The 27,129-nt window shown below is 36.9% G+C and overlaps 1 protein-coding gene across 3 annotated transcripts in view; it reads left to right on the top strand.

The window, feature by feature from the left end:
* ATXN7L1 (ataxin 7 like 1) overlaps nucleotides 1–27,129 on the top strand; it is a 111,182-nt gene that overhangs the window by 33,814 nt on the left and 50,239 nt on the right. For all 3 annotated transcript variants that reach the window (XM_059472305.1, XM_059472306.1, XM_059472304.1), the window contains exon 3: nucleotides 1,668–1,772. In XM_059472305.1, coding sequence (XP_059328288.1) covers nucleotides 1,668–1,772 — 105 coding nt within the window. The remainder of the gene's footprint in view (nucleotides 1–1,667; nucleotides 1,773–27,129) is intronic.

The following is a 27,129-nucleotide window of genomic DNA, read 5'->3' as shown; positions in this document are numbered from 1 at the left end:
GGAAGATTTGATTGAACCTAACTTTGGCTTCACCAGAATACCTCACCACCAGCATTCTTTTAAATTTAGGCTGAAAAGTTGTCATGTCTGGTTAACCTTACAATTGATTTCATAGCCTGGTACAAGCAGTTAGAGAAAGAAAGAGTTTTGGTTTTCAGTGGATAAAGGAGCAATGCACATCATATCATACTATGAAATACCTGTAGGTTGGGGCTGGTTTGTGCCCAAGAATTCTTGAATGAGCCTCTTTGGATCTGCCTGTGGTACTGCCTGTATTACCATGAGAGTGATGCCCCCTCCCTCTGGGCTTTTTGGGAGCTGAATACATTTTGCACTTCATCATGCCAAGCACTGCTATCATAAACAGTGATGTTACCTACAATGCCAGAGGCCAGGACAAAATTATTTATGAAAGTAGTTCTAGGGCCAAAATAATTGCTTAAGTAAAGAACTAGTGAACTAAGGTACTTGCTTGAGTCAGTTTTTGAAATAAATCACTATTTTTCAGAAGTACATGACTTATTGGAGAAGTAGAATTTAGTTGTTGATGTTTATCAATCACAGCTGCTGTTTTACATGTTTGTTCTCTTGATTTTCCTCCATTTGTAAGTTCTGTAACAGATTTCAGATGCTTCTGAGTAACACCAAAATTTACATTTTTATTTTTATAATGGGAGAGGTAGTGTGATCTGTGGGGCCACTACTTGGCATGGGGTTACCAGTGCAGCAGCACATTCATTAGCAACACTGGGTATGGTGACATGATCCCACTGAAATGCATAAAAGTGACTTGAGTTTCTGTCCTCCAAGCTGTGGTGGATGAGTGTGTGTACTTGTTCTTAAGGTATACCAATGAAGAGTAGAACAGGTTACCTCACTTGTAATGTTAGAGTTCTGAGGACTTCAGTTAGTAATTTCAGCCCATTTTACTCTGTTTGTAATGGCTTAAGAATGCATGTATTGCATTATGTGTTTCATCTGAGAGGGACAAGTGCCTGTCATCATCTGACTGTACCTGTCTGGATTTCATTAAATTCCTCATACCATCACCAAGAAATATCTTATTAACCAACTTTGTCTCTTCCCACAGTATTTGTTGGGGGCAAACAGCAGGGTGTCAGAACTAGGGAAGGGGATTTGCACAGAACCAGAAATTTCATATGGCATGGCATTCCTGGCTTTATTTGAAGCTGTAGGATCCTTGACCTTGGTTACTATAACCAGCTTTTAAGCAGAAGCTTTTCTCAAGCAACTTATAGTCAAGCTTAGAATATTGTAACACAGAACATAACCTATGCAGCATGTTTTCTGTAAGGATCTTTAGGCAGAGATTTTAAAAAATTTATTCCTTTATTGTTTCAACATTTGACCAGTACAGAAATGCTTATTCCACTTCTTGGCAGTAAATGTTAAGAAAAGGTGTTGCAGTCTGTGTTCTGACTCAGACTGAGGGATGAGACACAGCATTAGTACAGGACCTTGAAACCCAAAAGAGGGAAAAAAATCTCTTTAACATAGTAAGAAGCTCTTATGGAGCAATGTATACATTTGCTTTGTGTAAATTAATATAACAGTAATGGCCCTACAGTATTTTCAACTTTTTTTTTCTTAATAGATATTTAAAGCATAACTTCTAATTCTTGTATATATTTTTAACTTTCCCACAGATATGCACTTATTTGGCCATTATCCAGCTCATGATGATTTCTATCTTGTAGTGTGCAATATCTGCAATCAGGTAGTCAAGCCACAGGTTTTCCAGTCACACTGCGGTAAGTGAATGTTTTCTTTCCTGAATTACAGTGCCAAACTGGCGTATGGCTCTCGTAAGAATCATTGCAACAATCATAACAGAGGCATTGCAAATAGACTTTTGTGGTTATCTTGTGTTCTTTCCACAGAAAATACCAGCAATGCCTTCAAATAAGCATATTTCCTGTAGAGGAAGTTGAATTAGTTGTACTGGAAGCTGAGCTTTTCACGTTGAACTTGTTACACTAAATTAACATGTTACAACAAATAAATCCTGTTAGCTAGAGACTAGCTAGGCTAAAACTATTATGACCTAACATTGGATTGTCTTTTATCAAAGCTGCAGATTGAGATCTATGATACTGATCTACATCAATTAGAAGTTGGATGTTATGGATTGTTTTCTGATGGGATTAATGTGTATCTATATATAGGGTATATTTTTATATTTATCCTAAGGTTTAAATTTTGTACAAAATTAGCATTTTGAAGCTCATTTCTTAAATAAACATTTTTCTAGAGTCTTGAGAAGCACATGCATATATTAATTTCTCAGTTAGCATGACAACAAGGTGATGATTTTTATGTTGACTATTTGAAAGCAGAATTACTTCAGTTAGAATTTTTTAGTATTGATTAACAAACTAATTTATTTTTGAAAAACTTGATCCCAAGGTCTGGTTTATTTATTACTTATCTAGTGGTTTATTTGTTGTTTGTCCAGTGATTTGTTTCTGTGGTGATTTTTTTGTTGTTTTATTTTTTTAAGGTGTGCAAAGGGTGACTGGACTAGCTTTGTATAAGGTTTAATAAAATTTAGTTTAATCAAAATAATTTGAAGGTGGTTGCATAATTATGAAAGGCAGCTACTATGAGGATGGAATCAATTAAATACATGAAGGAAAAGAATAGCTCAGCTGGATTTTACTTGTCTAAATACAAGTAAGCTTCACAAATCCTGTACCTCTTTTAGTCTTTTTGTCAACAAAGCAACTCAGTAATGGAAAAAAGTAAGTGGGATGGACAGAAAATAGTTTATTTACTTTTAAAGATTATTACCTAAATACTGGGTTGTGTTTGTATGGATAGATTGCTAACAACAAACCAGGAGTAACTGCTTTCACCTTGGGAGGCAGTTCTAGGACTTGCCACCAGCTTTGACCTAGATTGAAATAACAGTGAAAAAATGGTTATAGTGAAATGCAGCTTTCTATCCAGCGAATGAAAAAAGGGCTAGAAGTATTTTCTAGGGTGAAAAAAAGCTTATTAATTTAATGGTGGGGGCAAGTGTTGATTTTAGTGTATTAACAAGCCATCATGCTATTTTTTTTCACAATGTATTTATTGCCCTCAGTCTTGTATGGTTCCTCTCTGCCCAGCTTCAGGTATCTTATGATTGTTTCAGTAACAGAAAAGCTTCTCTGCATGTGGCTGTGGGCACATAACATGGAACTTGTGCATGGATAGAATGTGCTTCAGGACAGAAGGAGCTGTGGGAGGCCTTGCTGTGCCTTTCCAGAGCTGAGCTCTTTCCTGGCCATTAACCTGGTTTGGTTAGCAGAGTGAGAGCTGGTCCTGTGTTCAAGTAGTAGGCACATAGAATAATGCTCCTGCTAGATGGGAGTAAATTCCTCTGTGTTAGAAGGGATTTTTGAGCTCTTTGTAAGTAATTGCCATCAGTGTTAGAGTAATGCATGTAAACTACAAAGATCCCATGAGTTACTGTCTGCTTTTCTCCATTATTCCACTTTGCTTACTATTCCCTTCATCTTCATTCTAGCAATTCTTTTACACTGGGTGATTGAATGTTAAGTTATGAATTGCTTGATTTAGGAGCCTAAGGTCAATAAAGACTTGGAAAAAAAACTGTTAACAAACCCCCAGAGAATACTGAAAATAATTGACCAGAGGTCTGGAAGATTGTATTTAATCTAGTCAGACTTGTTTCAGGAAAGGTATACTGGAATATTACTTTAAGGCCTGTGAAAAGGCTTTAAATAGATAAATAAATTATTTTTTTTTAAAGAAGAAACAGTAAAGGCAATGTACTAAAATATAAAAGAAGTTTTAGAAGATAGGTCTCTTCAAAGTCTCGTGAACTTTTGTAAAATACCTAATAACTTATTTTTAAAAATTTATTCTGTTAAAAATACTCCATATTATATATGTGAAATGTATCTACTAATTTATAATTTTCATTAGAAATGAGTAAGATTTAAAGGCCTACACAGAGATATTATTAATTGATCTGTAGTTGCATTGTCTGATTAGGAAATTATAGAAATCTCGTGATAGAAAACACATTAACCATTAACTGCTTGTGGTTGGATAATTTTTTGCTGGATGTGTTATGATTCCAGTAGTCCATTAAGAAAGGCCTGGACAAGGCCTCATTTGAGACATTGATTCTGGCTGCACAGAGCTCTTCTGTGAAGTAGGAATATTTAATTTTCTGTTCTATTTCGAGTTTTATCACCTTCAGACACATTCATTTTTGTGGATCAGACTTTCTTTAGTTAGAGGATGCAGCAGAGTGCTTTTAAATTCAGTGATGCCAAGCATGTCTGTCAGTAGACTTTGAGGTGTTTTAGACTATCATATTTACCACAAAATGCATTATTCCACAGGTATTGAATTGCTGCTTCAAAGCTGTAGTACAGACAATGGAAGGAGGAAGCATTAGAAGGCACCACTGGTTTTTTGGCTCTTGGAGGTTGTGTCATGCGGAGTCTTTATTGCTGTTGACAAGGGCTTGTAGAGATCTATCCCAGAATCTCCCACAAAGTGTGGTTTGTTGCTAATATCCCTGGTAAGATCCAATCCATATCCTCTCAGTAAGAAATGAGGTCCATGCCAGGCACATGTTTTATGTTTCCAGGTTCCCTGCATTGTAACTTGAAGGTCTTGGCTTCAGAGCAGCACTGGAATGCTTTAGTTTAGCAGAGGTTTTTGTAACACTTCTCTTGAGCCCTTGCTGGCATCTGTGTAAGAAGACCCACTGTTTCATTTGCCTCTGATTTCAGACATGTGGCAGCCATCCTTGTTGATGGCTCTGTGAGGCTGTGAATATTATAGAGGCAGATGTTGTTTTAAGGGCTTGATTCCTGGAATATCGAGAAGAAAAAAAGAAAAATCTGGTTGTGGTTCAAGCTACTTTAATGGCAGGCAGTGCATCATAGAACCTTAGGCAGTAGAAATCAGGAAGGTAAGAGAAGAGATCTGGCTAATTAGATTGCTGGGCTTGAGAGTGTGTGTAGTGAACACAACACAGAGCTTGGTGTTGCAAAGTAACAGGTCTGTTCCAGCCCATAAGTCAGATAAATACTGAGGTGTTTTTAAGAGCAGTTTCACATCCTTGCATCTGCAGGATAAGCATATCCATTTGTAAGTATTAAACCATTCATTTATATATGATGTAAGCCTACCTGGAAGAGACTTGCTGTTATAGGCTGCTGGATAAACCATGTAAGTCAAATAAGTTCTTGAGGTTGTTTGGTGTTACTTTGCACTTATAAAATAGTTTATCATAATGTCATCAACAACAGAGTAGAAATTGTGGTGTTTTCTTCTGAAACTATTTCTTTTGAGTAACTTCTTGTAGTGCCACAGTGTTTGGATTTACAGTATCTTGGATTTACTTTTTTTTTTAATGTATGAACATATAGTTGTGTTTATTCCTCCACAAAGTACTTTGAAATAAAAAGTCAGTCTGGATATGCAGCTTGTAGCATTCCTAAGTGTACTTGGCATGTAAGGAATTGTAATTTTGATTTTCAGAAAATTTTAATTTGTTTTCAAATGCCAACTTCAATGAAGATCACTTCTTGGTATATCAAAATATTGTGCCATAGTACAATCCTGAAGTATGATAATGTTCTTGCTGTTAGTTTAGGGTTTTTTATCCATCTGTTTTCTAGGAGACTTTTAAGCTGGCAATGTATGCTTAACTCTGTCCCTTTGACTTCTGTTAACTCCAGTTCTGTGTCATTGTTAAATACTGGTGAAGATGGCACCCTGTAGCATTTCCCAGGAGACATTTCCATTTTTCTTTGGCAACAGAAAGATTAAAGCTTCATGTTCTTATATTGCATTGTCCTTTGCTAGACTTAAGAGCATCAGATACAGTTCTGGTTGTTATTTTTATGTTTTGTACATTAATAGTCTTGTTAACTTTGGTCTTTCCCAGTTAAAAGGAAAACCTCTCATAAAATGTGGCTCTGGCACAGTGAGGATCAAGCAGTGTACTTTGAGAGAGCTTGTCAAGACATCTTGACTTTTACTGTGAGGAAACTAATTAATGATGGGAAAGTGTTAAAAAAAAAAATAAAAAGTTGAGGGGATGAGATGGGGGAGGAGGTGAATTAGCCAAGCTAAAAATGCAGTTTGGTTAAACAACAGCAGCAGTATAACCATCAAAGAGAACTTGCACACATGCTCTGGAACAGTTTCCAAAGCTGTGGATGGTCTCTTAATGAATTGAATAGTTAAGATCCCCATTTGATGAAGTTGTAGCATACAGAGGAAATCAATTTTGCTTCATCAAGGAGAAATGACTTCTTTTTTTTTTGCTGATTTCTTTACTGGAGGCTTGTTGATATCTATCCTGCCTGCCTATAAGGTTCTTTTAACAGGTTTCAATTAAGGAGTAGAAATTCCTATTCCTTAAAAAAAAAATAAAAAACCTACACTTTGTTTTCATGGCTTCTGAGTTATATATCCTTGGGTTGGTATCTTCATGTCCTCATGAAAGTTGCAAAGGGATATTTCCTTCTTATCCTTCTATTTGGCTGTGTAAGGGCCATTTAAAAGAAAAGCAAACTAAAAAGTAATGGAGCACTGAAGAATATAAATAAATTATTTTGCCTTCCATATCATAATTATTTATGATAAATATAAATAAAAATAAATTAAAACCTGAGAGAGGTTATGTATTTTGAATTACTCAGAGTAGCTATTTTACATTGTGCCTGTAGTGCACTACAATTTAATGAACTGTGATTAAAGACTAGAAGGCTGAACTTGAAGTATTAATAAGAATGATTGGCTTTTTTAACACTAGCTTGAGCATTACTAGTTGGCACCTTTCTTGCATAGGGATTTTGATCCAGGTGTGAGTGTCACATTTGACAGATTATTCTGTTTGTATATTTTCAATTATTCAGTATCTTGTTTTTTATTAAATACAACTCTTGGGGATTTGTAATTGTTAATACTTTATCCCCTGCATTTGACCTTTTATCAGAGATGCTTTTGTGCCCTTAAAGGACAATGACATTTTAAGTTATTTTCCTGTTACTGTCATTTTTCTTTATTCATAGCCTTGTCAAAACTTGTTCTATGGTATCATTATTGATCAAATAACTTTCTGCTTGTCACATGTTTAGGTTTCACTGCATAAAAGAATTAAAGTAATAAAAATTGGTCTCATCCCTGTGGCTTCTTTTTAAAACTGGAAACAGCAGCAGCTAGACTGACAGGGTTCAATTTTTTCCTTTGGTAGGGGTAGGAACAGAAGGAAGATGGATTTGAATGTTTTATGTACCTTGTATGTATATTTTTATTTATGTGACTGCCTAGGATACACTGATTTTGTCTGACACTCTAATTTCCATTGCTCTAAATTGGAAACCCCTTGTTTCCAAAAAAAGTTTTGGCTTTACAGTCTTTCTATCAGAAATCTTATTCTCACGACAAAAGTACAGCCAGCAGCAAAAACCTCTGTCTTCTGTCAGTGATGAAAATCTCTGCTGTAGTTTCTGGAATGGTACATGTGGGTCTATCATGTCCATGTCCTTGTAAGATTTCCAAACCCAGCCTAATAACAGACACTGAAACTGGGGTCACCAGCCATCTTCTGCACCATTCCTGGAGTAGTTAAATACATACATATCCAGGTCAAGCATGTATTACCCTTGAAGAGACAAAACTAAGCCAGCACTTCTTTGAATTCATTTTTTCTTTATATATTCTTGGAGTGACATATTCTAGACTGTCAGCAATTCTTGAGGCTCTGAACAGGTACAAAAATGCAAATTTCTGGCTTTGTTTATTCTGTTACAAAATCTTACTTTGTTTATATTCTAACTGCTGATAGAGTCTGGCCAGAAAAGCACTTAGCTGCATAAAAGGCAATCAATACTTGGTTCAAATGAAAAAATGAAGAAAAATCCCTCACAGCTGCTGGCATGTGTGAGAGTGTTGGTCACTTCTGTATTGGCTAGTGTGCTCATTCAGGACTGCCAAACAGTCCTGGGCTTTTTTTATCATTGCACTGAAAGATATATTGACAAGACCATGTCATTCAAGAAAAATGACAACAAAATCCTTTCTTCCTTCTATTTACTTGTCCAGGAAGCAAGAGATTTGGCTTTAGTAACCTTACCACCTGGGAGCTATTCTCTCACCTTCCACCTCCTGAGAGAGGAAAACACACCCAGGATAACCCAGGCTAAAGCAAGACAACACATGCTTTTTGCAGCAGAGATGTATCAGACAAAGTGAACCTGAATGTAGAAAGTAACACCCAGATCAAAGGGAAGGACTGTGATGGGACTGAAAAATGTGCATCTGATGTTCAGAACAACAGCAACATAATGTGTCTTCACCTGGCAGGGTGCTGAGACCTGCTCAAGGCTTGGAGGAGTTTGTTGTGCTTTCCTTACTTAGTCTAGCATGTGGATTAAAAGTGGAGCTGTGTTCAGACCTGCCAACCTGTTTCCTTAGAATCAAGTAGCATAATATTGGCTAGGGTTGCCTTTTTTTGTATTTTCTACTATCATCTTTTGCTCAAATTGTTTTCTTTCTTGTTACTAATTCATCATCAGTGACAGAGCCTAAAACAGAGAAGTTCAGGTATAGAAATAGGTATGATACATGAAGAGTTAGAAGGTCAATGAGTAGTGCAAGTAGGAAGCTGACAACTTCCCACAGATAATTTGGCCTTAGGTGGATGTGTCAATAGTTGAAAATCTCTTCATTCAAAAGATTCTTTGAATGAGAAAGCAGGAACACTTTGGAGTGTTGAATCTCAAAGGACTGTGCATTAGAGAGCAGTCAGTATTCAACAGGAGAAAACATTCAGCAGTGAACAGAATGCCACACATGTATGCAGTTGCTATTCAGCATACTAACCTACACACCCTCCCCATATTTCTGTGCATGAAATTGAAGCTTTGAAGTGAAACAGCAGTTAATTGTCTTTTCCCTTGATGTTTTCTATTAAGTTCTTTACAGTGCCTTGACTGTGCTGTAATTTTACAATGCTGATCTTAAATCCACATAGGAAGGAGATTGAAAGAATAATAATGGCACTGGGCTTTTCAGTGCACTGGAAGTCTTACTAGCCTAGTTTACACATAATCCCTACCATTATATATTAACTCATCTCTTTCACATTGTGTAGTCATTGATAGTATTTGATTAGTGAACCCTTTTGTGTTTTTTTTAGTGTGGATAAATTGTGGTAAATGATGCATGCATAGTTGAACTGGGTGGTGTTGTCATGGCAGTGATGGGCAATATGTATCACATGTAATTTCTTTCAGTCAAGATTTTAATAGAGTTGTAGCTTTAAATAGTAACCAATAAGGATTTCATTTAAGGAGTGTCCATTAATAGAACTCAGCTGTTGAAGGTTGACTGTAGCATTAGGCTTAAGTTTAATCTCCTACATACTATTATTTACAGAGCTGTGTTTAGTGCATCAGTCTTTTGGCTGCCTCATTGGTGGAGGAATGGGGATTGTGATAGTGGGAGAGAGGAGAGAAGTTAGTGAAAATTTTCTGTCATAATCTGTAAAAACCTGACAAAATTAAAATTGGGAGTATTTGGCTTGAAGTCTTCCATAGCATGTCTTACTGAGTAAGGTGGATGCTTTCCATCTTAGAGAAGGAATGCTTTTTAAAAATAATTTTATAAAGAATTTATGGTCCTATTCGTAGACAAAGTCCATAATAGAATTAAGAGTTTTTTTAAGTCACTGTTTTGGTGAGTAAAAATAAGCAAGATCAAATTCATTCTTATATCAAATTGTGGTGTAGTCTAAAAAGAGAATATTTGAAGTGGAACCTGAATTTGCCAAATACCCAAATAAGAAGTCATTGCTTCTTCACTGCATTCAGAAGTACAGAAGTGTTAAGAGCAAGTCTTGTCTCTTTGTTATCTCTTTGTACTTCCTGCTTGTGATTAGACAAAGAAGTCTCTATGGTGGATTTTTTTAATGTGGGTTGTAGGATTTTTTTGGTAATAGTGTTTCACTTCACATACACAGTAGTGTTTCCTTTACAGAAGGTAATTAACATTTGAATTAGCTACTAGTAAATATTGTAAGTTCCATTTCAAGTCTGTAGAAGTCATGTCTGCATATAGCCCTCCCCATGGACCATGATTTTTAGTAGTTGACTGAATATTTTGGGTTTACTTAATTTTCTGAATGTAGTCATTTCTACTGTGTTATCATTTAGCATTTTCTTGCAAAAAACGAAAAGTCTAGTAATTTCTTACTGTCTTGGTATTAACTTTTTCTGTAAGCTGGCTCATAAATTTGATTTATGTCTATTAATTATTGGGCTTTTCCTTGCATAAGCAGTAGCACTTTTTTGGGGTAGTGTCTTCTCTGGCAGCTGAACATCTCGTGTGCCATGACTTGTGGTTGCTGAGCCTGCAAGTGAGGTGGCAGGTGGGGCTGGAGTTGCAGCTTGGCTTGGGTGTTCAAGGGTTTCCTTCAGAGCTGGGGAGGCCTGGGAGGAGCTGGATGGCCCCAGAATACAGAATACAGCTGTGCCCCCCCAGCTGCCTTCTTGTGGACACTGGTGAGTGGACAGAAAACTGGAATGGCAGTTTATTAGGGTTTGGAAGTGCTGCTCCCAAGACATTTCCAGCAATGTTTGTGTTGCCTTTCTAACATCTACAGGCCACTTGGGGTGTAGTGAGGAATACAAAAATCCCATTGGCATGCAGGCAGATGACAGGGTAGTCTTATGTATTGTTCATAGGTGTGCAATGGAGAGCAATTAAATTAAATATTGGGCTGTATTTCAAGAGCTTGATTTTTTTTTGTCAAGCTGGAAGTAGTTACATTAAATGCCTTTTCATGAAGAAATATTTTTTTATTCAGTGTTTTAAAAAAATTTCTATTTTTGTTAGAGGGAGATCTCAGCTGTGATAAACTCACTAGTATAAGGCTTGCAAATTATTTTTCCCACAGTTTTCAGTAGTAACATTTATCCTAGGTTTTGTGTACCTGTTATTTTTTAAAAATATTTCTTCTTATTTTAATATTATTTTTTCATCTAGTATGCAAACGTTTGTCACATCCCTGTGTTTGAAACTATTGAGTTCTGTTTATTTCATTGTAATAATAGTACACAACCTATTGGTACCTGACTAGTGTCAAATCTATTCAAAACATTTTATTTGTGGGCATACAATACTGTAGTTAAAGTTCTCATAATTTCAAATATATCTGAAGCTCCTTGTATTTCCCATTTCATACCCCTTTAGTGATTCATATAATTATCTTAATGGCTTGTTACTATTATCTTTAACTGGTGATGTTAATGTAATAATTGTCACATTAAAATGTAAAATACTGAATTAGACCTTGCTCTATTACTGCAGGTAGGTTAGACACACTGTAGGCTTCTGTTTTCATAATACTTTTTTTTTGTGTTCATTTAGCAAGATTAAAAAACTATATTACTCATGATGCAGTAAGAAAGAAATGTTTAAAATGTTGCACAAATGATGATGGACTATTGGTTCACTTTAATGTGTGCATATTTTCATTATGATCAATTTTCAAATACTTGATTTAGCTTTCTGCACTGAAACCTACCTATTGTTAAGATGTCTAAATAAAATTTAGAAAACTTGCCTCATTACTATTTTATGTTTGTGAGATTAGTGATGCTGTAAACTGGGAACATTTTCTTTGACTAGTGCTCTGGGAAATAACATCTTTTTCCAATTGCTTTTTTGGACAGACTTCTTGTTTCTGTGAAATTGTGCCTAGCATCTGCTCTACAACTAGTGAAGTATAACTAATAGCATATTTATATAAAATAGCAAGCATTGCATGTGAGAAATGTATTTAAGGCAAGCATTAATGTGTCATTACTTGGTACACATCCTTTCAGTTTGTTCCCTCTGTTTTATAAGGTATTCTTTTCATGAGTATTTCATCAATGTTGTGCTTTACTAATTAGGTAACGAGATAAGTTTGATTTTTTATAATTTTTTTAATTAAGTGTAGTTTCGTGTTTTGGATTTGAGATTGGTAATTTCACTTTTTAATTCGGTTGGTTGGGATTGAGAGGGAGGAGACTGTTTTCAGAGCCACTTCTACCCAAAAATACTGAAGCAGGAATACATCTGTACAAGCTGACACTTGGTCCAGAAATTGGCCAACAAGACTGTAAAAGTCTACATTGATTATAGATATTTCAGATAGATTGTTTGTATGTGATGGAGACAGGACTGCAGGAACTGGGGAGACCAGTGCATCCTTGTGTGCTCTTTAGGCTTTCTCTGTGGAAGTATCTTGTGGAAGTACTGTGCTTGTCCTAACAAGTCTGAAAACAAGTGTTTCTCATTCTGTGATGCTAGATAGATGAAGAGTGTAAAATGTGAGTGCAAGTAATGCTTTTGAATCTGGCTAGGACAACAAAGGATTTGTTTGCAGTTTAAATAAATCTTTATATCACTGTCTAATACCAGGTGTATGTAGCAGGAATGCTGAAACAGGCAGTAAAAGTTTCAGCATTTTTGCATGGGCAGGAAGGGCATAGTGAATACCAGACAGATGAGTCTGTGAGGAAGGGCACAGTGCAGAACTGCATGTTTAGTTAAATGAGTATAGAAATGGTGCAGCAAAAAAGGACACCTTGAAAAGAAAAATCTGGTATTTGTCGCTGTGCTGCTAAACAACTCTGTTGATACAGTGGGTTTTTTGAAGTTAATAGAAACTTAAGAGCTATGTGGTCCCTTGGAAAGGATTCTTAAAACTTAGGTGTACGCTGTGTGGAGAAATACCTCACTTTTTTGTTTGTTTTTGTACCAGCAACAAATTATCATTTCCTGTCCATAATAAATGTACACCATAACCCTCCTCTGTCATCACTCATCCAGTTTGACAAGTCCAAATTGGTCTAATTGTCACTTGTGGAAACTCCCTGTGTCTTTCCTATGTGTTTTTGTATCTTGCCTAACTCTTCTAGACAATTTTTGAAGGGATGGAAGCAGTGGTGTGATGTGCTGTATTCCTTGCCTAACATTTGTTTTGCTTCTGTGACCACCACAAATCATTGAGATGATAATTTCATAGAACTGTTACAAGACCAATGTTTCATTATTGTGTAATTATAATTGAAAGACCATCATTTCATATATAAAGTGAAGATATTTTTCTTCTTCCATGTCTGTCACTTTACATTTCTCTACAGTGAATTTCATTTCCTGTTTTATTACACTAGTCATTATTAAGTCTTTCTGCAATCTGTTGATTTTCATCTTTAGTACTCTAAATAATTATATACCAGAGATCTTGTTCTCTCACTAACCACCACATTTTTTCAGTCATTTCTGGATATGCTGAGTAGTTCAGGCACTAATACAGGCCCTTGCTGCATGCCATTGCTAAATGCTTTCTTTGAGGATTGTTTTTACCTTCTTTTCCTTGCCCTGTTAGTAGTTCTGTAGCCTTTGGGTGAGGGTTGCAACAACATTCTGCCTCAACAGCAGGTATCTTTAAGAAATGTGTATCTTTAAGAAACGGTCTCATTTCACTTACATGTTTGAGTAGACTGTGTCAATTGGGTCTCTCTTGTGTCAAGTCACTAGTTCAGTTGAAGATGGGTTTTCTAAATCCTTTGGGGTATCTGGACCATGAAGATAATTTTTGTCATGACTATAAGCAAAGCAAAGTTTTATTTGTGCATAAGTGTCTATGTGTATGCATTGCTCTATGTATTCACTTACATTGCCTGACCTGTCCATTGCACCCCAAATGCAGTTGTAGCCTTAATTCTGTAATACCTGCTAGGGAGTAGCTTATTGCCACTTCCTGAGTAGATACAATTGGTAAAAGAATAGGATATTTTTCCTATAGCATGCTGAAGAATAAAACACAGAGGTTTTAAAAAATGGCTTGAGTGTAACAAATCTTTCTCTCATTTTCTTACCAAAATAATTTCCATGGCCACTGAGGTAAAGTGTTGCACTTGGCCTGAGGTAAAATCTCTTTTAAGACACTGGGAAAAAAAAAGCCCAGAGGAAATTAAATTCTAAGTCTGCAAAATTATTTCTGTTCCTTTAGCCACTAGTGGGGTGACTAGAACAGTTTTCTTGCCAAATCTGAGGGGAGTTGAATTGAGCCTTAAGCAGGCTGCCTGGTGTTGATAGGTGTTTTTTCTCCTTTCCATAAAGAAATGGTAATGACAATTAGGGTATCTCATCTGCCAGGGTGTGGTGGAACAATTCTGCTTGTGAGGTTTTGCCTGCTTCTCCTGTTGCATGTTTTGTATGGAAAAGGAATGCAAATGATTGAGAGGAACAGAATTACCTGCAGACTGGGGGCTTCTGCTACTGGAAAACACTAGCTATAGTCACACTTATTTCTTCTTTCCTTTTGGTGTTTTTCTTTTGCATAAGGTAACAGCAGTTGAACAGAGTAAGAGGGGGAATTCATCCCTAACTTTGACAAGTAAGATACTTGGCATCCAAACTGTGGTTCAGGAAATGTGTTTATGAAAGGCTGAAATAATTTCAGCAGGATGGAGAGAGAACAACTCCTTAACACCCTTCACAAGGCTTTATCCTTGTCAGAGATCTTTTATGAAGAGGGGAAGATTTGGGTTCAAGTTCAGACAGATGACAAGAAGGTGAGTGCTTTAATCAGGGAAGTAGTCATCTCCCTTTCACCAGCTTGGTCTTGTTTAAAGACCTAGCAGTAAATGGCTTTCTAATAAGAAAATGTATTTAGAAATACTTATTATTCTGTCAGAATTTTAGATATGAATCCACTCTCTGAACCAAGCCAAAGCAGCTGACTGTAAAGTAGAAACAAAGGCAGTTACAAAATAGTCAGAGGATTGTATATTGATATTTGAGGGGGAAAAGCCATATTATATCAGCTGCTGTGTTTACTGGTCTAGTGATAACTACTGATGAGTTGTGAATATGAAATAATTTTGGGGACAGGATGAAGGCTCAGGCAGCAGTTACCAGCAGTGATTTGGTTGAGGATTCCCTTACAATTCCATGACATTGTTCATGTCCATTTGGTCCAGTAGAGAGCTATGGGGTATACATACTCTGAGTTCAATATCCCCTAACATATGGCTTGATAATACTACAGGTGCCCTTTAAGTCTTGCCATGTTGAGGTCAGAGTCTTTTTCTTGCAGAGGTGAAAGGGGCAGGGAGGTGGGTAAAAAACAAACCACAACAAAAAAACTAAAACCCCTTTATATTGTCTCCCAAAAGCAGAAGGATGAGGTGCCTGAGGTTGTTGCACACAATCCCAGTATCAGAGTTCACATGTTCTAGCTTGGAATCCTGGGAGTCATGAAAACTTCAACCAGTGTTTGTTAGACAGCCATGGGAAGAACTGGAGTATTTTGGCCTTTCTTCTCTTATGTGTCCCAGATCCCTACTGCTCCATAAACATTGTCTGGCAGACTGGAAATAAAGTAACTCAAAATTAGCCTGGCTGCATTTGGAAAGGGACAAGAATGAAAGGTCAATGGCAATCCTGCAGCAAGGAACACACTTAGCAGCCTTTGGGGTTTCTTTGTTGTAACTAGGAAGAGGGACATGTCAGAATATTTGCATATCCAGTCCATGTTACCTTCAGAGCTTTCACTCTAGTTTATTTTCATAAATTAGAGAAACAAAACCACATAGACTGAACTACTGTGTCTCACAGACATTAGTAGTTTTGAGATCACTGTGATACTTATTCAGCCATCCTCCAATTCAGGAGTTCTTAGAAACAGACAATTGAAAAGATTTTATCTTATGGTTAGCATGGGTCAAATGAAAATACTTGCCTATGCATGCTCTGAGGTTGTTCTCCTTCAACACTTCATGCCAGTGTTTATCCATGTGCTTTCCTGCCTTCTCATGGTGATTCTCTTAGCACTCAGAATGAGTAGATAGAGGGAGGCATAAGGGAACAAAGCTGAATTTTTGCTTCTGCCCTAATTTGAGCATGTCCAGTCATCTTGAACTTGTGTGGCCTGTTGGTTCTCTGTGTGGTGAAAAGTCAAAGTACAAAGGTAAATTTTGGAAATGCAGGCAGGAAGGAGTAAATTGTCTGTCTTCTTACATGGTCATATCTTTGTCAGTGAAATGTGGCAAAGCTGACTTCAGCCTCTGCTTTGCTTTCATCTGCAGAGGGATCCAAGGTACTCAGTATCCTTAGGACAGTTTTATTTCCAGTTGCTTATCGTGTGATGCAGTTCTGTGAAGGAATTACAAAGTTCTTGCAAGCATTTGTACCAGAAGCACTCAGTAAGAAAATAACTCGTGTTTAATTTTGTATTTTAACTTGGGTTTGAAAGTGACAATTCTAGCAAGATGGTATTGCTGAGGTGAAACAAAGTTCAAATGAATGATACATAGAGCTTCAAGTACCACACTTTAAAAAGGAAAGCCATAGAAACAAATTCATTCCACTGAGCACTTAAATCCAGCCAATCTAATGCAAGATTTTGTTTTAACTATTTATATTTCATTGATAAATGCTCCATAGTTGCATTTTATAAAACAGAAATATTTTTAACTTAGTTTAATGTCATTTTAGAATTGCCTAATGTCTTGATTTTGTTGTTTTAGACTTAAATGTTTAATTTAGAGTTAGACTGACCTTTTTATTCTTCCCCAAAACATACATATTACACAAAAAAGAAAATACAGTGTATTTTTTTTAACACTTAGAATTATCTGTTGGAAAACTCTGACTAATGGGCAGAGAATATACAAATGCCAGCTGACTCTCTGCAGTCAGAGTTGCATAATATCAACTGTTAAACAGGTAAAACAGGTGGTGTTTTTATGTGTGTATGATCTAACACACCTGTCTCTGCTGTAGCAGCACATCATACCTGCACTTTGCAGCCTTTTCTTCTTTAGCTGTGGCAGATTGCAAACTGTGCTTCACTCAGATCTGTCCAGACAGGACTTTGAGGGGTCCACTGCTACTTTCATTTTTTGAAAAAGTATTACAATTGTCATAGCTTCAATTAAAATATTCATCTGAAACTTGTGGGTGTCTGTGTAACAGTCAGCTAGCTGCAGATCTAACCTGGGCATTTACGTCTATGAAAGAAATTAATACATAAAGTGTAGCTTAACTCAGCATTATAAGGTGTACTATGGAGTTGCAGGAGTTGCCAAGCTACCATTTTCTCCATTATCTTCATGTGTTTTTCTTGTAAATTTTGTAGCAGTTATTTTGTGTTCTTAGGTTATTACAGAATCTGCTTTAAAAAGTGAAGTTAATATTTATTTATGAGCTGTAAGTTATGAGCTGTTTTATCACAAGTAATGTTATGGAGCAGTTCAGGCAACAAAGATCTGAAAATGCTCATTCAAATATATCCTCTATCTCTTCTAAAACTGGATGGAATACAATATGGTGTCTTTTTTGGTGCACACATGTCTGTAAAGCTGATAGAATTGATGTTTATTTTACTGCCAGTAGAAAGCATAATAAGTGTGGGGACTTGTGACACAGGAAGGGGTCAAACCCTTGCTTCATTCAAAGAGGAAGCTGCTTGCTTCTCAGTATTTGTGTTGCAAATTGTTCCAGGCTTTTAAAGGCTCTATTTCACCCTGTCTGACCCTTCTTTTTTTTTTTTCTTCTTTCTTTCCCTTTCAAGTAGGATTCTTTTTTTAGTGCGATTCACATAAGACATTTACACTGGATGAAACAACATCCTTGTTGACCTAAGCTAGTTTTACTTGTTAGGCTTTGCTTTTCCCATTTTTCTGATATGTTTCATTTTAAAGCTCAGCTTCAGCTGAGCCACACAGATAGTCCCACTTGGGTTTTAAAATATTCCATTTAATGGTTAGTTTTAGGAATGTCAGTTTATTCCTAAATAATTGAACCATCCAAGTGGAAGCAGAACCATGGTTCTGCACAGGTTATGTGCAGGTATAGCTGAGTTCTTTGAGATCCCCTTGCTTAGCAGGATGTGTACTGATCTTATTTAGGAGAAATGGCTTGAGGATTCCAAGTCTACAAAGTTTCTGCCAAGAACCTCCATGTAACTTCTCTAATGTTTGAGAGGATAAAGTGTGGTCAACATAACATTAGCTAATTCTCCTTCTTATGCAATTAGAAACAGCAATGGGATGTATTAAGTGTCTCATTCAGATCACCTGAAGATATTCTTTTGAAACATTGTCTATTTTACTGTTATTTTTTAAAAAGTATACCTATTTAAAAGAACTTAAATTCTGGGTTTTTTAACTAAGAACAAGAATTTTCTTTACATCATCTAGAAATATTAATGAGAAGTGTTGCTGGGTAAAGCTCTAATAATTAATAACTTGTTCGAATTGAAGAATGACAGCTATGATAACTATTGTATAGGAGGCTGTACTGTGGCCTAAAATGTTTGATTGGAAGAATGAATGATGAAAGTTTTAGAATCAATATTATTAAAAAATTTAAGATTTTATCATGTGGACTTTGCACATATAATAATGTGTAATGGACATGGAGACTTGGACTTAATTTTCTTAAGGTGAATACAGTATAGAGATCTATATGTAAGAAACCCATTCAGTATTAGCTTTACATATGGAAATAAAGGGAATTTTCTTAAGATTGCACTAAAATTTAGCAGTTTATTTTAATTCTATTTTTTAAATACTACAGGAGGAAAGGCTGAGCAGCTTTATTTGCCTTACTGCCCCGTTTATCTCCCTGCAATACAAGAGTCTCTGCTTCACATTCCCTGCAAGCGTTCCCTGGTATGCAGTGCCTCCCCCACACTGTGCGGCTGAGCTGGCCCAGCAGCGCCTCTCCCCCTTAGTCATCACTGCCTGATGCTGTGTGCAGGAAAGTAATTCTTTAAAGCAGTTGCTCCTGGTTCTTTTTTTTCAAAGATTATTTCATAATACATCATTGCAGTAGTATCTTCTTGTAAGTATGGAGCAAATCTTGGTCACTAAGCACAAGCAGTTTTATGTGGAATGAAAAGATACACTGCAAATAAATCACTACTTATTTCCTTTAATCTGGTTTCCAAATTGTTTGACTTCTGCCTTTCAAACACAGTTTCCATTCATGTGTTTGGGAAGCTTTTGAAAGCATATGAATGGTAATTTTCCCAGTTTTTCTGGAACTTTAGTTCCAGCAATGTCTGCAGCTGGCTGCCTAATAAAAATGACTTGCATTCCTAGAAACATTGGATTGTGCTGATGACTAAAATGACTAAACTGTTTTAAAATGTAACCCATGCTGTTACATTAAAATATGTTTTGGCTTAGGTGATATTAATCTAAAGTGAATTGTTACCTGCAGTGATGTTTAGTAGTGGTTTTATTAATGTGGATTAGCCACTTACAGAAAAGGTCTCGTCTTGTAGCAGTTTGTTTGTTTAACATTGTAATCCATTTGTTCTTACATCGATTGGCTTCCTTGTGTCTCTTGCTTTCGTGGTTTTTCTTTTCCTGATGTGTGAAATATTCATATAGTGTTGTAAGAAATGCAATAATCACTTTGAATGTGCTGCATATGAAGATTACTAACAGTTTTACACTGTCTTGCACCCTGGTTTTTCTTTTGATGGGAAACCTATGTTTTATTTATTCCATGTTGTCAATTTTGGTATAGTGAAACTTCTTTTAAATGTAGAACTTAATTTTAATGTAGCAAGATTATTCTTCTTCAATCTTTTATTTTAAGAATTATTTTAACTAAAAAACGTAGCTTGAGTAACTAAGAGAGAAAATAAATAGTACAACAGTTGTATTTCTAGTTCATATTTTATTTGAAAACTTTGGGGCAAATGAAATATGCAAAATGCTTTTATTTTAAAGTTTAGGATATAGAGAATTTTCATTGTCGGGATTAGATTTTTTTTTAATGAGCTGTATTAGTCTCTCAAGGAAGGTACCAATATTATAATAGTGTTGAGTCTCTAGTCATGAAGGACTGTTATGACAAATTAATCATATTCTGTATTAATTTTCTAATAGTAGTTTCTGAGATATGCAGAAGTCACTAATTAAGTAGGTCTGCAGTGTCCAGTAGGCTCAGCAGATGTAATTTTTTCTAGTATTTTGTTCTTTAAAATAAGGTTTGTTTTTTCTTTACAATACACAATGATAGTGAGTGAAGTTTCTCTCATTTTTTTATCCAGTTCTTTACAGAACCCTCATCACATTTCTCAAAATATTAGTTACTTGTTATTACTTATTTGTCATGTACTCTCTGCTGCCATAACTGAAGGCAGATAGGTTAACCACGACCAGTCAGTGTGGTACAAGTATCACACAGTTGATTCCAGACTACCACACTTGCTATTGTTTCCCAGAATAACACTGTTTGAAATAGAACAGTGGTCAGTGATGTTTTGTGAGAATAAACTCTTAAGCCTCGATTGGTAAAGACTGGAGGAAGAGAAGATGGGTTAGTGACTCAGCTGTGAGAGCAGCCACAGGTCACAAGGTGCAGCAAGTGTTCTTTTACAGCAAGGACTGATAACCTAGTGGCAGCCATGGTCTTTTTAAAATAAGCAAGAGCTTGTTTCAACAGCAGCAAGACCTCCAGTAGCTTTAAAACATGATCATCTCTCTGGGATGTTGTCTCTGTTGGTGACATCAGTGCCCTTTCTGCAGCTCTGTTAACTGTCACTGTGGAAGGGTGTCCCAAATGGATCTGAAGGCACCCTGCGGCAGAGGGCAGAGTGTGTTCTTCACACCCCACCCTTCCTACCCAGCCCAGGGATCCTCTTCCTTCCCTGCTGCTCATCTCACCCTGTTGTGACACTATTCAACTTATTATTGAATAATAGGAGGAAGCTATTCAGTTATTTGTGGTTTAGCAATTTTTCCCCCTTTCTTTGGTAAGTTTTCCGCTTAGCAAGCTAAGCTCACCCATCAGGGCAGCAGGTGAATGCCAGAGATGGTGCAAGGCAAAAGCATGGATCAGAATGCATGGTTGAGTGGCACTTGCACAGGGAACAGCAGCCACAATTAATTATTCATTCAACTCTGCCTGTCTTCTTTAAACTGCTATCTTAAAAGCATATATTTTGAAAAGGACACCTGACCTTGAAGATGAAAGATTTACCATTTGAATTTATCTTAAGGTGGTCTTTTTCAGGACTGTGTCTGTTCAGATCTGCGGTTTGTTTTTTTTTTAAGTTGGTACCTACAGGCTGTTGACATAACTAGATTGATATATTGCCAGCCATATCCTTGGCTGCATCCAAAGCAGCATGGACAGCAGGTTGAGGAAGGGCCACAAAGAATGATCAGAAGGCTGAAGCAGCTCTGCTGTGTAGACAGACTGAGAAAGCTGGGGTTGTTCAGCCTGGAGAACAGAAGATTCTGGCAACACCTTGGAGCACCTTCTAGTACCAAGGGGGGGCTACAGGAAAACTGGAGAGAGACTTTTTACAGGATCATGTAGTGACAGAACAGGGGAGAATGGCTTCAAATTGAAAGATGGCTGGTTAAAATTAGCTTTTAGAAGAAATTCTATACAGTGAGACACTGGCACAGGTTGTCTAGAGAAGCTGTGGCTGCCCCGTCCCTGTGGGATCTCAGCACCTCAGGACTGATGTGCAGAGTGACCGAGACCACCCTTGGGGGGCTCGCGAGTCCTGGAATGTTGCCAGAAGTGTCTGGTGGCTGGACTTTGATCCTGCACGGGAGACGACACCTGTATGAGGATGGGAGGATTTCACTGGGGTAAATGGTGAAGGGATAAGTTAATTAGAGTGTGAGACACAGGGTTTAGAATTTCTGTACAGGGGGGTCTAAAGAAGTAAGATGGAGGAATTGGGGCGTGTCCTGTCCTTCTTCTTCTTCTTCTTGGCCTCCATCTTCTGTGGTGGTGGTGGCACTTTGGGATTGGTCCTTACTAAAAGTGCACTGGTTAATAAGGGTGAAAGGTATTGGGGAAAATTGGTAAATATCGTATACGTAGTTTTGAATATAAAGATAAGTGACCGCCCTGGGGGCTCTCAGTGTGCTCATGGCTGGCTTGCTGTGCAGACCTCTGTCGGGCTGAGAGAAAATCTTTTAGATAAAAAACTAACAAACACTGAAGACTGAGAAAACACCTGAAGCCTCTTTTCGTCCTTTGGAGCGCGGGCTGTCCAAGGCCACCCCGGGCCTTTCCAGGTCATTAAAACAGCCGAGACAGCGACACGTCCCTGGAAGTGTTCAAGGTCAAGTTGGGTGGGGCTTTGAGCAGTCTGGTCTAGTGGAAGGTGTCACTGCCTATGGCAAGTGAGTTGGAACTGGATGACTTTTAAGGTCCTTCCAACCCAAACCATTCTCTGATTCTGTGATCTAAGAATTGATGGCAACATGCCTTTTTTTTTTTCTTCTCCCAAAAGCACTCTTCTCTAGCAGGAATTCACAGCCCTAAATAGGGATGTGGTGAAGAGTAGGTTTTAATGTGTGAAGTAAGCCTGTTAAAATTACTAAAAGACATAGAAAGTCTAGAGGACAACCCTAAAACTTTACTGACTGATTAGGATTAAAGTAAAATTAGAGAAAATGAGATTTAAGTGGAGAAAAAGTGGTGAGGACTGCTGGACTGCATGTCCAGAATATTGCTTTCTGCAGCAGCAAATTCAGGAGAGAAGAAATGACAGATTGCATAAAGTTTCTGCAAAAACTTAGTGAACTTTACACAATGCTTATGAAGTGCTTTCCTTGTACATTATCTGAGCAAATGTATTTAATGAGACTGCACAGATGTTACAGATTTCCAGAGGCTGGGGATCAGAACAAAAGTAAGGACTTTTTTATATTTAAAACTTCTTTTTAATATTTGTTTAATTTTGGAAGTATTATTTTATAATACGCATTATATGGGAAAAAGAGTTCTTGAAGTCTGAGGTGATGCATGTGGTAATACAGCAAATGACAGCCAAAAGCTGTGTTGTTTGATTCAGGAGTTAAAAATGTAGCAATAAAACCTGTATTTCTTTGATGCATGGAAATGTCATGAAAATGTGTTTTGTGCATGTGCTTTTGTATGTTCAGGTAAATCCACTCTGGACTATTTTTGAGGTACATGTCAGCAAGCAATTAAATACTGGTTTGACGGTTTCAATCAACTTCTATGCAACTTGCAGCACGTTTTTGCAGTACTGTCAAAACATGCATACCCACAGGACGTGAAAATTATGTGAATTTAATTTAAATCTAAATCACTGATTCTAATGTGAGACTAATTGAAATAAACCCTTTATTATCAGTTGAATTAAGTCAGTAAGAGCTACCAGCTAGTACCTGTGATTGTGAAATTTCACAGCTAAGAGATGTAATGCTAAGGTGGTTATGAAGGCCTGAGCAGCATTGCACACATCAAGCGACAGATTTGTTCTTGTTTGCTAGAGGAAGTTAAAGGATACATTTGAGACCCTGTAACACCTTAAGGAAGCAGTGTGTGTATATGAGGACAAAAGTAATAAACTTCAGAAACCACTTCAAGGTACAGCAGCATTGCTCCTTTAAGAAATACTATTTTTGTATATTTTACTTCTGTATTCATTAATTCTTTCTGTATCATTTAGCATTATTAAATTAGTAATATTATTCTAAAGTACTCAAAAACTTTTAGAGACATAGAGCAGTGGCAAAAGTTGTATGACAGAAGTACTGAAGATGTGTTGTGTCCATGAGCTCACTTGCTGAATTGAGGTTTAGGTGTAGGAGGAGGGATGTATGTTCCCTTGGTTAGTTTCACTGGTTATCCTAGAAGAGCCTAAGCATGGTGTGTACCTAAGTGAAGTACCTGAGCCACCTGCAGTGGCACTGCTGAACCCATGGCCCTGGTGAGGTGCCCAAGGCTTTGAAGTCATTTATAAGCAACTGAGAACAAAGACTGAGCTTTACATGATTGCACAATATTAACTCTAGATATTTTGGAAAGACAGTGGGATCACTTCTTGGTACTTCAACTTGTCTAGATTAGGTTTGAAGGTTTACAGCAAGAAAGCTGTGTCCAGCTCAAAATGGAAACAGAACTTATTCTTAATTTTGTTGTTATGATAGTTCATCTTTAATAAGACAGACTGGTCTTTAGGAGCCCCTAGGGGGTCTGACTAAGAAACAAGAAATCCTGGGCTAGACATTAAATAAACACTTTCTGAAAAGATGGTATTGTCCTAAGAAAGCAGGGGGTAGGTTGTCTTTTATTACACTGCTAGAAGCTGATTCTAAACTGTGATTTGCATACATTTTGACACCTATATGGACAACACCTTCTTGACTGGATAGGTCATGAAAAAGGAGAGAACCCTGTTTGTCATTAATCTCTGTAGAGTAGGATGGAGCAAACTTCATGCATGTCTGACTGAAATCAAAGTGAAAAGGAATGGAGTTCCCTGCCTCAAATATGGACAAATTCTGATACAGCGAGATGATAAGCAGAAAAAATAAGGCACTATCTCAGAGTATGGATATATGTCAGTCCTTCTAGGATTTCCCAAAAATAATAGTCTAATTTATAGATTTAGGAGTGGATTGTGCAGGACTAAGGCGCTCCTCAAGTAAACCAGTGTTCTTCATTTTTCCAAGAGATTAAACAAGACTCCAGAATCCTATGGGGTTTCTGGAGGAGCTGCTGTGAAAAGTTGGGATGCTGAGGCAATAGTCTCATCTGTAAGGTAATGTAAGCATAACTGAGTGTCTGTCAAGTGCCTCTTGTTAGTCAGAGCTTTGTACTCTTCCTCAGTACAACAGTTTGATTTGTTTATGAAGGTCTGCAATGCTTTAAGAGTCAAAGGATTATCTTACAGGCCACAAACACAGCTTTGTAGAGTGTGGTTCTGAAAATGGATCAGGTGCTTGATCTGTTGGAGGAGTTGAGTCAGGATAATTGGAATTCATAGCGATCTGGGTCCTCTGTCTTCTTTTCTGCTAAATGTGGTTAAGATAAGATGTCTGCAGAAATTATCAGCTAGAGGTTCAGAGATTCATCTGAAATAATCTCCACATGCAAAATCAGTACAATTTTGACTTTCTCAAGCACTCTCACTTGCATTTCTCTAACACCCCTCTTCTGTCCTTTGGTGCTGAAATATCCATGGTACTGAAATATAAGAAAACTGATTTGGAGTTCAGAGTGAGATTAACATACAGATACAGAAAAACCCAAAATGCTACATACAGCTGCTACTCAAATATACATGCTGGTCTTTTACTGGGTTAAAGTCTTTTGCCTAAAGTCTCTTCTGGTTTTGCTGGTGCTGAATTGCCAAAGCTGTAGCCTTGTTTCTAGGTGGGAAAAAAATCCTGCATGATGACCTACCTAGCAGTACAAGGAAACAAAATTAATTTTAGCACTGTTTTAGGCCCTCTCAACTTTAGCAAGAAACATGTGCACTCCCAACAGATTGGACTCTTGTTTCTGGATTTTGAAGTTTTAGTCCCAATACACATTCCAGACTAAGTGGTCTCCGTGTGCTGAGTACCAAGAAGTGTTCCTGGGTTCAAGTAGCTTAAATGTGCAAGCTGTCTGATAATGCCAGTATCAATCAGGAAAGCACTTAATATTTAAATTTTGGGCCTCATGTTGAAAATTCTATGGGAGTATTCTGATGCACAGCATTAAAGAGTCACCATAAAGTGCTACTAGCATATCACTTTTTTTCTTCAATAGACACAAACCCAATTTCATCAGTACAAAGCTAACTACAAAGATCAGATGTTTTCTTTTCAAGATAAGCTTAAATACACCCTGATATCCTAACTTCATGTTCACATCAGGCAAGTTAATGTTTCTATCTAGGCTTTGGTAAGTAGGCAGTTTTATTAATGGTTTTATATGTAGTATTACTATAACCAGAAACACATTTATAGCCTGAAAACAGGTTACAAAAGAATCATTCTTAGCTACTCCTTATTTCATAGCCACTTAATTAATGCTTGCAAGATGAGCAAAGAAAGTGATCCCTCACCAAAAAAAAAATCCTTTCCCCATATTACCTACAATGAATAGTTCTTTTAACTATTGATTAGTTTTGTTCTTAACCTTTCTGCAGATTGTGGCTTCTGTGCAGAAATTTCTGTATTAAGATTCTAGAGTTAGAAAATAATTATTTCCTGTGCACTATTTTCTCAATATGATTAAATGTAGAACTTGTCTGACAATTAGCACAAACTGTCTCTGTTAGTATTGCATTGTATAAAGATAATTATTTACATAAGTTAATCTATAAGATGAATGTGTGTGGTCTTCAGCGCAACTGTAGAAGTCCTTTCCTATTTAAACATTAAAAATTTCCCATTTTAGATTGAAAACTAAAGCATTGATTATCACTTCCTGAAACATTTGGTTTAGGTGATTTATTGCTGGATCACTTGAGATGCCCAATATTAAGGTACAGAAAACTGTCAAGATCCTGATTTTGTTTTAAACAAAAGCTAACATCAGCCTTGGTTTTCAGAAGATGTAATTTTTTTTTTCAGATAGTGAAAGCATTACTTTAAATTTACTTCTGCTAGATAGTTTGCATGGTTACTATGCATATTCCCCACCCACCGCCTCCAAATTCTGATGTGTTGTTTTGTTTCTTTATAGAAGTTAACTCTCCCTGTGTTATATTCTAAATCTTCATGATCACTCAATCAGCCTTACTGGCTGTTCAAAACCTCTGATATGACCTTTATCACAAGCTGACATGGGGCAGCAATCACCATTCACTTTATAGCAGCCTTGCAGCCCTGCGGATCCCCAGGATTATGTGTTACAAGATGCTTTGACAGCTGCTCCACAGGCACCAATCTGAGATATACAAATAGGTATTAGCAGTGTGTAATGTCCTCACCATAAAGTGATGGAGGTATACCACACAACCACTAGTTCCTTTCAACCTTCTATTTCTCAGCTTAGCTGGAACTTTTTACTAGCATACATTTTTTGCTGGCTTTTTTCCCCAGTCAGTTTTAAACATTGTACCTATTTGTCTTATTTATTTGCCTGTTGATATTACTTGCCTATTATTTCTATATCTATTATTGTTTGTTCTGCTTATTTATACTTTCATATTTTATTGTGTCTCATTATTCCTTGGCATCAGTGATTGCCTCTTCTGTGAAGCATGTACACCTGCAGTGAATGATTTCCTAAATAGGAATCCCAGAAGCATTCAGGGCTATTTTGTTTAGCTAGGCT

This window comes from Ammospiza nelsoni, chromosome 5 (assembly GCF_027579445.1).
Source record: "Ammospiza nelsoni isolate bAmmNel1 chromosome 5, bAmmNel1.pri, whole genome shotgun sequence".
Lineage (NCBI taxonomy): Eukaryota > Metazoa > Chordata > Aves > Passeriformes > Passerellidae > Ammospiza > Ammospiza nelsoni.
The sequence above is the reverse complement of the archived record's forward strand: the minus strand, read 5'-3'. Positions and strand labels throughout refer to the sequence as shown.